Below are 13,256 nucleotides of genomic sequence, written 5' to 3'. Positions count from 1 at the left end.
TCACTGGAGGCTTCCTGCCATGGATCATCACTGGAGGCTTCCTGCCATGGATCATCACTTTGTGGCACTTAGCCCTGTGGGGCTTTTGTTGTTTTGTTGGTGACATTTATCTTAAATAAAAGGAAATGTACGCTAACAACGCTGCACCTTGGTTCTCTTCCTTTGACGGCCGTGACACAGATATACGAAAAGGCTATGATAACAGTTTCAAGTCGAGGTGTGTAGCCCACACCAGTGGTGTAAAGTACTTAAGTAAAAAATACTTTCAAGTACTACTTAAGTTGTTTTTTGTGGTATCTGTACTTTACTTTACTATTTATATATATTTTTGACAACTTTTACTTTTACTCCACTACATTCCTAAAGAAAACAATGTACTTTTTATTTCATACTGTGGATCAAACATAGGCTCATTCTGTTCAGGACAATCCAGGGTATATCTCATGTGATCCTTGTAACTGTGGCTCAAACATAGGCTCATTCTGTTCAGGACAATCCAGGGTATATGGCATGTCATCCATGTAACTGTGGCTCAAACATAGCGATCATATACAGTACCAGTCAGAAGTTTGGACACACATACTCCAGGGTTTTTTCTTTATTTTTACTATTTTCTACATTGTAGAATAATAGTGAAGACATCAAAACTCTGCAATAACACATGGAATCATAGTACCCAAAAAAGTGTTGATGACTTCTTAAACATGATGACAGCTTTAAAAATAAAGAAAAAGCCCTGGTTGTCAAACTTTAGACTGGTACTGTAGGTTGATACTGTTAATGACATGAGTTTCCAAATACGGAAAGGTGAAGTGCACATTTGGACTCACGGATGTGTGGTTGGCTTGTATGACATCAAAGTGTTTGTTTATTCTAATCCTCAACGTCTCATCTTTCAGAACACATCGACTCCTCTCCATTTACAGCATTTCCCTCACTCAGGCAACAACTAATGTGCAAAAGTAGCCCAATTAGCGGGAGGGATGGGGGCACCTTCTTGTCACACGCAGTGCTCAAGTTTATAACGGCTGTCAGTCGAAGCCCATACAGCTCTGTGAAGCGGAGAGCCCGAGCTCTGACGTCATGTATAGCATGTTACTGTACAGACACTGCGTTCCAATTTATGCACTTATCAATGACAAAATCTGCCATTTTCAAACCACATACGGGATAACACACATGCACTGCAATTAGTATACAGCACAACTAATGATTAATTATGTTCCTAACACCCCGGCCCACGGTTACTACCCATTCCCAGGGTTGTTGTCTACTAATTACTGCAGTCCATTGCCAATGAGGGAATGCATTGTGAAGCTGTTTCATGATGGGAATATCTAGACCCTCATAAGAAGAGGTTGTTTCTATCTGTTCATGGTTAGTGTGTAAAATCCCTCTCACCATCTCATAATTATGTATCATCCGTCCATTGTGCAGTGGAAATCCCTAGAGGGGAGAGGAGGTGGGGTGACACTATTGATATTCTGGGGAGCAGGCGGCTGGCTGCTATTGACTTTCCAGCAAGGCAGCTTAAACTCTCTACCCCCTCACCTCCCCTCCCTCCTCTGTTTCATCCCACTCTCACCACTGCCCCTGTTCTCTCCTCTCTTTCTCTCTACCTGACTTTCTTTTCATTCCTCTGCCCTTCTAGATCACTCCCTCGCTCTGTCTGGTTCTCTCTGTCTCTGTATCACCACCTCTCTTTATCTTTCTCTGTATTTCTCTTTCCCCCTTCTCTCTCTCTCTCATTCTCTCTCTCTCTCTCTCATTCTCTCTCTCTCATTCTCTCTCATTCTCTCTCATTCTCTCTCCCCCTCTCTCTCTCATTCTCTCTCTCTCTCTCTCTTTAAAAAAAGAAAATAATTCTAGTGATGCCTTTAGCATTTTAAGCCAGATGGGGAGACCAGTCATCTAGCAGATGTCATGTCTGTCACGTGGCCAAATGTCCTGCTAGTATAGTGACCGTGTTGGGGCTGGTGAGTGTGACTACAGTCTAGGGCTACACGTGGAATAGAGTTTCATAGAGCAGGCCTTTTTTTAGAGGGATGTCAACCTTTTACACATACGTTATGCATTAGAAAAGCACAAGCACTCAACTCAGCCCAGCTCTCAGCTAAACTCCAATCAAACACCATTTGAAGTCCACCTGAAATATCTTTGCTCTTGTACTTTACTTTCTACCATATAGTATGCTAATTTGACAGAATTCTCAGTTTTCCTGTCGTCGACAATAAGAGTTATTTTTAAGCAGCGTTTTGATGTTTCGTTTGCAGAGAGAGGGGAGTGAATAAATGAGTAACCTTTTGATTGCCTAGCCCACTTAATGAGGCAGGGCCTTTTGACGAGTGTGTTTTGTTATACATGAGTAAACACACATTTCTCATGCTAATTTCCAGCATTGTGTGTTGTTTCGCATATCGCCCGCCTGCCGAGTTGAGGAATGCTAAACTGTTGACCCGGTGACTCCAGATGCCAGACAGGGCTGATCCCTGATTGGACTCCATGGTTTTCGCTCTGCCTAATTGGCCGAGACCCTGCTAGTGCTGCTGGGAAGAGAAATTGCAATGAAAGATAAGAATGTTGAAATGGAGGATCAGCAGTTCACAGATTCAGAATTCATTATTGGTTGATTGATGCAAAGTGAACAACAACCACTGGATCTGAAAGGTCCATAGACATTGATGTTGTTTTCAAGTGCTGTCAGAGAAAAAATAGTAAATATGAGGACATTTATTCACAGTTTATTTTGTGTCGATGCTTATTTTCTCACCCATTTCCCATTGTTAACATTTGAATGTAACTGAAAACCACTTTGTTGTGATATATTTATGACATATTATGGCATATTCATAAATAGAACAGACGTTTATTATTATTTTGTATTTATATTGTTTATTTATTGATTTCCTCTCAAGCCTTCAAAATAAACCAGTCACTATTTGTTATTGATGTGTGAGATCAGAAGGTCATTGTGAGGGCATCTATTTGATCACTGGTCAATAGTCCAAGCTGAGGAAAAGATGGGAGGGGAGTTCTGGGTTGATTGGCTAGTATTGACGTTAGGGAGTGGAGTGAGTGTGTGTGTGTACGAGTGTGTGCGAGTGAGGTTGTGGGTTTGTGCGTGTGCGTGCAAGCGTTATAGAGTTAATGGTGTAAATGAATGGTGTAAATGAATGGTGTAAATGAGTTGTGGAAGTTAATATACCAGGGCTGTTGTTGTGTTGAGGCTGAATGAAGACATTAACACCTCCTACTGATGGCTTGCTGTTATGACTCGTCTAGGTGCCGGATAGCCTTTCTCTGTTACGTATGAGTCCAAACAATGCCATGAATCAGCCAGAGAGATGGAGAAGAAGAGAGGTGTAGATACTAGATGGACAAATAGCAGGATGTAAAATAAAAATATTAGAAGGAAATATTTCTATTGAGACAGCATAGTGGGTGACTTGGAAATACATCGGAGACACATGATATACATTGTTTGAATGATTCCTGATTAGCCTACTCTAATTAAATCTCTCATGAATCTAATGAACTTATGATCCATGAATTGAATGATTGAATCATTCATAGATGTTACATCTAATGATGAATGATTATCGGTGGATCTCCTCTCTGTCTATCAGTTGTTCCTGTACCAGTTGCTGAGAGGTCTGTCCTACATCCACCAGAGGTATATCCTGCACCGCGACCTCAAGCCTCAGAACCTGCTCATCTCTGACACTGGAGAACTCAAACTGGCCGACTTCGGTAGGTGGCTTTGATTTGTGTCTGACTAGCACTCTTTTACTCTTTCTCTCTCCTTGCTCTCTCTCTATCTCTCTTTCTCTCTTCTCCCTCTCGCTTTGTCCCTTCTCTTTCTTTCCCTCTCTCTCTCTCTGTGTGTGTGTGTGTGTGTGTGTGTGTGTGTGTGTGTGTGTGTGTGTGTGTGTGTGTGTGTGTGTGTGTGTGTGTGTGTGTGTGTGTGTGTGTGTGTGTGTGTGTGTGTGTGTGTGTGTGTGTGTTAGACCTCTCCAGAAGCAGTAGCACCATATGGCTAGTCTCCTATCATGGTGCCCAGCTCTGTAAATACTACCCACACGTTTTGACTGGTTTCCCTACCGGCTCAGACTGGTACTACAGACCAGACAAAGACTGCCTCACAGGAAATCATCTCTCCATCCATCCCTCCAGCCACCCAGGCAGGGGGGACACCTTCATCAATAATGTAAAACCCTCCTCATTGTAGAGTAGACATATTACTGGAAGGCAATTAGAAAATAATGGACAACATGCTAAATGAGAAAGAATGGAAATCCCATGGAAATACTGCTGTGGATTCACACACACATAGACACGGTCAGCCTAGCCTAGGGGATCTCATTTAGATGCTGAGTAGAGGCTGTAGGCAGCGAGGTGTGTGTGTTCTGAAAGGAAAGGCAGAGGGTACTGGGGAATGGGAAGGTGGATAGAAGGGAGAGGAGATGAGAAGGTAGTGGGAAATGGGGATAAGGGGAGGACTGAGGGGCTTGGAGAGAATCAAGGGGAGGAGAGAGAGGGGAGATAAGGCTGACTGACTGTGGCATGGGTTCTGTGTCCCTGCTGGTTGATTTGTTTCTGGACCTGATCCAGAATGCTCATCTGTATGTGTGTGCTCATCTGTTTGTGTATGCTCATCTGTATGTGTGTGCTCATCTGTATGTGTATGCTCATCTGTATGTGTATGCTCATCTGTATGTGTGTGCTCATCTGTATGTGTATGCTCATCTGTATGTGTATGCTCATCTGTAAGTGTATGCTCATCTGTATGTGTGTGCTCATCTGTATGTGTATGCTCATCTGTATGTGTATGCTCATCTGTATGTGTGTGCTCATCTGTATGTGTATGCTCATCTGTATGTGTATGCTCATCTGTATGTGTATGCTCATCTGTATGTGTATGCTCATCTGTATGTGTGTGCTCATCTGTATGTGTATGCTCATCTGTATGTGTATGCTCATCTGTATGTGTATGCTCATCTGTATGTGTGTGCTCATCTGTATGTGTATGCTCATCTGTATGTGTATGCTCATCTGTATGTGTGTGCTCATCTGTATGTGTATGCTCATCTGTATGTGTATGCTCATCTGTATGTGTATGCTCATCTGTATGTGTATGCTCATCTGTATGTGTGTGCTCATCTGTATGTGTGTGCTCATCTGTATGTGTATGCTCATCTGTATGTGTATGCTCATTTGTATGTGTGTGCTCATCTGTATGTGTATGCTCATCTGTATGTGTATGCTCATCTGTATGTGTGTGCTCATCTGTATGTGTGTGCTCATCTGTATGTGTGTGCTCATCTGTATGTGTGTGCTCATCTGTATGTGTATGCTCATCTGTATGTGTGTGCTCATCTGTATGTGTATGCTCATCTGTATGTGTATGCTCATCTGTATGTGTATGCTCATCTGTATGTGTATGCTCATCTGTATGTGTATGCTCATCTGTATGTGTATGCTCATCTGTATGTGTATGCTCATCTGTATGTGTATGCTCATCTGTATGTGTGTGCTCATCTGTATGTGTATGCTCATCTGTATGTGTATGCTCATCTGTATGTGTATGCTCATCTGTATGTGTATGCTCATCTGTATGTGTGCTCATCTGTATGTGTGTGCTCATCTGTATGTGTGTGCTCATCTGTATGTGTATGCTCATCTGTATGTGTATGCTCATCTGTATGTGTGTGCTCATCTGTATGTGTGTGCTCATCTGTATGTGTATGCTCATCTGTATGTGTATGCTCATCTGTATGTGTATGCTCATCTGTATGTGTATGCTCATCTGTATGTGTATGCTCATCTGTATGTGTATGCTCATCTGTATGTGTATGTGCTCATCTGTATGTGTATGCTCATCTGTATGTGCTCATCTATGTATGTGTATGCTCATCTGTATGTGTATGCTCATCTGTATGTGTGTGCTCATCTGTATGTGTATGCTCATCTGTATGTGTATGCTCATCTGTATGTGTGTGCTCATCTGTATGTGTATGCTCATCTGTATGTGTATGCTCATCTGTATGTGTATGCTCATCTGTATGTGTGTACAATCATCTGTATGTGTATGCTCATCTGTATGTGTATGCTCATCTGTATGTGTATGCTCATCTGTATGTGTATGCTCATCTGTATGTGTATGCTCATCTGTATGTGTATGCTCATCTGTATGTGTATGCTCATCTGTATGTGTACGCTCATTTGTATGTGTGTGCTCCCGTACATAAGTGTGTGTCTGTGTGTGTGTTTGTGTCTATCTGTGTGTCTGTGTGTGTGTGTGTGTGTCTACAATCTCTCAACCGGGTGTGTCTCGTGTGGCGTGGATCCTTCCCCGTCATACAGCTGTGGATATGATGCAAGATGGCGCCGGCAGAGATGGTCGCCTCGCTTCACTTCCTTAGGAAACTATGCAGTATTTTCTTTTTTTTTGGTATTATTTCTTACTTTGTTATCTCAGAAAATCTTCATCTTAAGGGTTATTACATACAGCCGGGAAGAACTATTGGATATAAAAGCGATGTCAACTTACCAACATTATGACCAGGAATTACGACTTTCCTGATGTGGAACCTTTATTCGGACCTCCACCCTGGACATTGGTTCTAATCCCAGAGGCCGACCCAAAACAACGTCGTCGCCACAGGAGAGGCAGACGGAGCGACCTCCTGGTTAGAAGGCGAGCACACCATCCACCGCTTCCGAGCATGTTACTTCCAGTCTCTAGACAACAAGGTGTAAAATTCTCTGTTTCACGGAAACATGGCTCTCTCGGGATATGTTGTCAGTTCAGCCACCGGGTCTCTTCATGCGTTGCGCTGACAGAAAAAAACATCTCTCTGGTAAGAAGAAGGGCAGGGGTGTATGCCTCATTATTAACGACTCATTGTGTAATCATAACAAAATGCAGGAACTCAAGCCCTTTTGTTCACCTGACCTAAAATTCCTTACAATCAAATGCTAACCGCATTATCTCCCAAGAGAATTCTCTTCGATTATTGTCACAGCTGTGTATGTTCCCACAAGCAGATACCTCGACGGCCCTGAAAGAACTTCACTGGACTCTATGTAAACTGGAAACCATATATCCTGAGGCTGCGTATATTGTAGCTGGGGATTTTAAGAAAGCTATTTTGAGAACAAGGCTACCTAAATTCTACCAGCAAATTGATTATTGTACCCGCTCGAGCAAAACACTGGACCACTAATACTATAAATTCCGCGCTGCATACAAGGCCCTCCCCTGCCCTCCCTTTGGCAAATCTGACCATGACTCCATCTTGTTGCTCCCCTCCTATAGGCAGAAACTAAAATAGGAAGAGCTCATGCTTAGGTCAAGACACTGCTGGTCTGACCAATCAGATTCCCCGCTTCAAGGCTGCTTCAATTAAGTGGACTGGGATATGTTCCGCATAGCCTTAGACAATAACATCGATGTAGCAGTGCCTCTTCAACCTCAGGAGGCTAAAGAAATTTGGCTTGCCACCTAAAACCCTCACAAACTTTTACAGATGCACAATTGAGAGCAACCTGTCAAGCTGTATCACCACCTGGTACGGCAACTGCACCACCGTCAACCGCAAAGCTCTCCAGAGGATAGTGCGGTCTGCACAACGCATCACCGGGGGCAAACTACCAGCCCTCCAGGACACCTAGAACACCTGATGTCACAGGAAGGCCAAAAAGATCATCAAGGTCAACAACCACCTGGGCCACTGCATGTTCACCCAGCTATCATCCAGAAGGAGAGGTCAGTACAGGTGCATCAAAGCTGGGAACGAGAGACTGAAAAACAGCTTCTATCTCAAGGCCATCAGACTGTTAAACAGCCATCGCTAACATAGAGAGGCTGCTGCCAACATACAGACTCAAATCCCTGGCCACTTTAATAAATTGATTTAATAAAGGTATCACAAGTCACTTTAAATAATGGCACTTTAATAATGTTTACATATCCTATATTACTCATCTCATATGTACTGTATATACTGTATTTTATACCATCTATTGCATCTTGCCTATGCCGCACGGCCATTGCGTATCCATATATTTATATGTACATATTCTTATTAATCCCCTTACATTGTGTGTATAATGTAGTCGTTGTGAATTTGTTAGATGACTTGTAAGATATAACTGCACTGTCGGAACTAGAAGGACAAGCGTTTCGCTACACTTGCATTAACATCTGCTAACCATGTGTATGTGACCAATAAAATTTGATTTGATATCTCAGTGTGTATACTATGAGAGTCCTCTCCCTTCTCTCTCCTCAGAGCGGTGTCTCTCTCCTCTCTAATCCTGCTCCAGTCAATGGGCCCGGGGCCAACTCCATCTCTGCTAATTGTATCCATTGTATGGCAGCAGAAATGGAAAGTGGGGCTCTCCTCTCTCTCTCTCTCTGATTGTCTTTGTTCTCTGCCCTGCTGTGTGTAGGAGCGTCACAAAGACCATTCCCTCCATTTCCTCCACAATCACACTTTATTATGTCTGGCTGGATGGAGGCCTCACTTTGAAACAGACGCAGGCTACTGTGGGAGGTATTATAAGACTATCAACATGTTCTGTGCTGAGCTTGTAGTGAAACAGAACCAACACATTTCCCCTAGGTACCCTGAAAACAATGCTGCAAATTACAATCATCTTGCAAATACCTATCCAAATACCTACATGTATCCAGCCATTGGTTTAACAATCCACCAATAGATACAGTACATTGCAGTGATGATGTCACTTGTTCTATACTGTATCCACAAAAATACACTTATCTTCCTCCCTCCCTTGTCAGGTTTTGTGTGTGTGTGTGTGTGTGTGTGTGTGTGTGTGTGTGTGTGTGTGTGTGTGTGTGTGTGTGTGCTGGAGGGCACTGTTTTGTTTCTTCCCTAGGGATTCGATTCGAGTCCCTCGGAGCGTTGGGATTGGTGTGTGTGCGCGGGTGTGTTGTAGTGATATAGTTTGAAGACAGCTGGTGAGGATAATGATCTGTGGAGAGTGCAGCAATGTGACAATGGAGATGCAGGACTCTGGTTGGAACGTCAGAGGAATCCTCATGGAGCACCAGGACATCCCCTGTGTGCTGTTAGCTACACCTAGACGCACAGGCCCTACAGGGAGTGTTTGTGTGTGTGCGTGTGTGCGTGTGTGTGTGCGTGCGTGTGTGTGTGTGTGTGTGTGTGTGTGTGTGTGTGTGTGTGTGTGTGTGTGTGTGTGTGTGTGTGTGTGTGTGTGTGTGTGTGTGTGTGTGTGTGTGTGTGTGTGTGTGGTTGTGTGTGCAGGGAATGACTTGACTGGGATGTGTGCTGTTTGCTGCCTATCTCATTGGGGATTACTTAGTGTGGTGAAATGGGCTGTGATAGACATACAGAGAGACAGGCTGTGATAGACATACAGAGAGACAGGCTGTGATAGACAGACAGAGAGACAGGCTGTGATAGACAGACAGAGAGACAGGCTGTGATAGACAGACAGAGAGACAGGCTGTGATAGACAGACAGAGAGGCAGTCTGTGATAGACATACAGAGAGACAGGCTGTGATAGACAGACAGAGAGACAGGCTGTGATAGACAGACAGAGAGGCAGGCTGTGATAGACAGACAGAGAGACAGGCTGTGATAGACAGACAGAGAGACAGGCTGTGATAGACAGACAGAGAGACAGGCTGTGATAGACAGACAGAGAGACAGGCTGTGATAGACAGACAGAGAGACAGGCTGTGATAGACAGACAGAGAGACAGGCTGTGATAGACAGACAGAGAGACAGGCTGTGATAGACAGACAGAGAGACAGGCTGTGATAGACATACAGAGAGACAGGCTGTGATAGACAGACAGAGAGACAGGCTGTGATAGACATACAGAGAGACAGGCTGTGATAGACAGACAGAGAGACAGGCTGTGATAGACAGACAGAGAGGCAGGCTGTGATAGACAGACAGAGAGACAGGCTGTGATAGACAGACAGAGAGAGACAGGCTGTGATAGACAGACAGAGAGGCAGGCTGTGATAGACAGACAGAGAGGCAGGCTGTGATAGACAGACAGAGAGGCAGGCTGTGATAGACAGACAGAGAGACAGGCTGTGATAGACAGACAGAGAGACAGGCTGTGATAGACAGACAGAGAGGCAGGCTGTGATAGACAGACAGAGAGGCAGTCTGTGATAGACAGACAGAGAGACAGGCTGTGATAGACAGACAGAGAGACAGGCTGTGATAGACAGACAGAGAGACAGGATGTGATAGACAGACATAGAGACAGGCTGTGATAGACAGACAGAGAGACAGGCTGTGATAGACAGACAGAGAGACAGGCTGTGATAGACAGACAGAGAGACAGGCTGTGATAGACAGACAGAGAGGCAGGCTGTGACAGAGAGACAGGCTGTGATAGACATACAGAGAGACAGGCTGTGATAGACAGACAGAGAGACAGGCTGTGATAGACAGACAGAGAGCCAGGCTGTGATAGACAGACAGAGAGACAGGCTGTGATAGACAGACAGAGAGACAGGCTGTGATAGACAGACAGAGAGGCAGGCTGTGACAGAGAGACAGGCTGTGATAGACAGACAGAGAGACAGGCTGTGATAGACAAACAGAGAGACAGGCTGTGATAGACAGACAGAGAGGCAGGCTGTGACAGAGAGACAGGCTGTGATAGACATACAGAGAGACAGGCTGTGATAGACAGACAGAGAGGCAGGCTGTGACAGAGAGACAGGCTGTGATAGACAGACAGAGAGACAGGCTGTGATAGACATACAGAGAGACAGGCTGTGATAGACAGACAGAGAGGCAGGCTGTGACAGAGAGACAGGCTGTGATAGACATACAGAGAGACAGGCTGTGATAGACAGACAGAGAGGCAGGCTGTGACAGAGAGACAGGCTGTGATAGACAGACAGAGAGACAGGCTGTGATAGACAGACAGAGAGGCAGTTGGCAGGTGATCCACCACATGCCTTTAATTATTACTACTGTATATGAGAGGAGAAGTGGGGAGAATCACAAGAAGTTGAAAAGCCCATGTTTGGATGGATTAATTAATTCAGCATGTGAGCCAACTGTCTCTCATGGGATTTTCTTAGCAGAGGGAATAAAACATTTTTCTGATCCTAAATACTAGTTTTGCTTGTTTGAGTGTGTATGTGTGCATATGTGTGTGTGTGTGTTTGATAAGCAAAGGGGAATCAAAATGTTAATGTCTTGATCCCAGACCATGAAGAAGCAATAGCAGTATGCATGCCAACGCCATGTTGACACACACACACCAGCACGCACACACACGTCACACATTACCCAGATTCTATCAGACCAGACATAAATTACCTGCCAAGCGCACACAATCAGTTATTGCCACCAGAAACCCGTGCAAGTATGCAAAATTACTTCCAAAGCATTATATAATATTTTAAAGCCATTTTATATCTAGTTTTGTTATATATATATTTGAGATATGAGCAGGGGGTATTATTACAAATCACACAATCAGACATTCATCATGATATATTAGACCGGGGTGATGCAGGAGAGGAGTGACACATTATTTAATTTAACCTGTTTTCTATTCTGGCTACACATTTCATGACGGAAACAAATTGTGCATTTGCAGCATCTGCAAGATTGTTTTTTAGTGTTTTTTGTAATGATGAATGCTGTTTTTTTGTGTTTTTTAAATAATTTGTTTGGTATATCTTGTTTCTTTCTCCCCATGGATTTATTGTAGCTTTAGACACAGCAGCCGAGGAGGTGGGGAGTGAGGAGGAGGAAGACGAGGAAGATGAGGAGGAGGCTCCACAGAGATATCTGAAAGTCATTTGACTTCAGAGTGAACTTCAAAAGAAGGCTTGAGTTGTTTGTCCCAGGGGGGATATGGAGTCTATTTCAGTCTCCTCTCTGGCTGTATTCTTCTTCAACACCCTCTTCTCTTCCTCCTCCTCTCCTGGCCTCTGTTCTCTGACCCCTGGTGTTGCCATGGGGACACAGTGTGATGTATAATTCACTACTGAACTTCACACCCAGGGCTACCTGTGTGTGTGTGTGTGTGTGTGTGTGTGTGTGTGTGTGTGTGTGTGTGTGTGTGTGTGTGTGTGTGTGTGTGTGTGTGTGTGTGTGTGTGTGTGTGTGTGTGTGTGTGTGTGTGTGTGTGTGTGTGTGTGTGTGTGTGTGTGTGTGCGTGCGTGCGTGCGTGCGTGCGTGCGTACATGCGTGCGTGCGTGCGTATACGTGGGTGTGTGACCTTCATTCCGGGGCGACCTGGAATGGAAGGCCAGCCAGGAGCCACACCGGTTGTATAGTGTGAAACTGTTGTCTCAATGCCAGGAGTGTCAGTGTTTGAAGGTATGAAAGTTGGTGCATGTGTGTGAAGGCCTTTTGAAATGGAGCCTCTCGCTGCAGTAGGTCTCTCAGGTGTGCTCTGATGTAGAATGTCAGGGCCACCGGGCAGTCACCATTTTATAGAAAGAGCAATGTGTCCATCCACCTGTTTCGTGCTGTTACCGTGGTGACAACACTGGAGGAGTGGAGGAGAGGGAATCCAATCATCTAGGTCATGGAGTGTAAATACAGTACACACCCCCACTATTTCCTATCACTCCCTCTCTTTCTCCCTCCATCCCTTTCCTCCCTCTACCTTCCCTCCCTGCCTTTCTCCCTACATCCCTTTCCTTCCCCTACCTTCCCTCCCTGCTTTTCTCCCTCCGTCCCTTTCCTCCCTCTACCTTCCCTCCCTGCCTTTCTCCCTCCGTCCCTTTCCTTCCCCTACCTTCCCTCCCTGCCTTTCTCCCTCCGTCCCTTTCCTTCCCCTACCTTCCCTCCCTGCCTTTCTCCCTACATCCCTCTCCTCCATCTACCTTCCCTCCCTGCCTTTCTCCCTCCGTCCCTTTCCTCCCTCTACCTTCCCTCCCTGCCTTTCTCCCTCCGTCCCTTTCCTTCCCCTACCTTCCCTCCCTGCCTTTCTCCCTCCATCCCTTTCCTTCCTCTACCTTCCCTCCCTGTCTTTCTCTTTCCATCCCTCTCCTTCCTCTACCTTCCCTCCCTGCCTTTCCCCCTCCATCCCATCTACCTTCCCTCCCTGCCTTTCTCTCTCCATCTCTCTCCTCCATCTACCTTCCCTCCCTGTCTTTCTCTTTCCATCTCTCTCCTCCATCTACCTTCCCTCCCTGTCTTTCTCTTTCCATCCCTCTCCTCCATCTACCTTCCCTCCCTGTCTTTCTCTTTCCATCCCTCTCCTCCATCTA

General features: G+C 45.0%; 1 protein-coding gene across 2 annotated transcripts in view; it reads left to right on the top strand.

Annotated features, from left to right (window-relative positions):
• LOC118367751 (cyclin-dependent kinase 14) overlaps positions 1 to 13,256 on the top strand; it is a 228,098-nt gene that overhangs the window by 89,915 nt on the left and 124,927 nt on the right. For both annotated transcript variants that reach the window (XM_052494578.1, XM_052494579.1), the window contains one exon: positions 3,627 to 3,750. In XM_052494578.1, the coding sequence (XP_052350538.1) occupies positions 3,627 to 3,750 (124 nt within the window). The remainder of the gene's footprint in view (positions 1 to 3,626; positions 3,751 to 13,256) is intronic.

Source organism: Oncorhynchus keta, chromosome 34 (assembly GCF_023373465.1).
Source record: "Oncorhynchus keta strain PuntledgeMale-10-30-2019 chromosome 34, Oket_V2, whole genome shotgun sequence".
Taxonomy (NCBI): Eukaryota; Metazoa; Chordata; class Actinopteri; order Salmoniformes; family Salmonidae; genus Oncorhynchus; species Oncorhynchus keta.
Note: the sequence above shows the minus strand (reverse complement) of the source record. Positions and strands in the feature narration are given on the sequence as shown.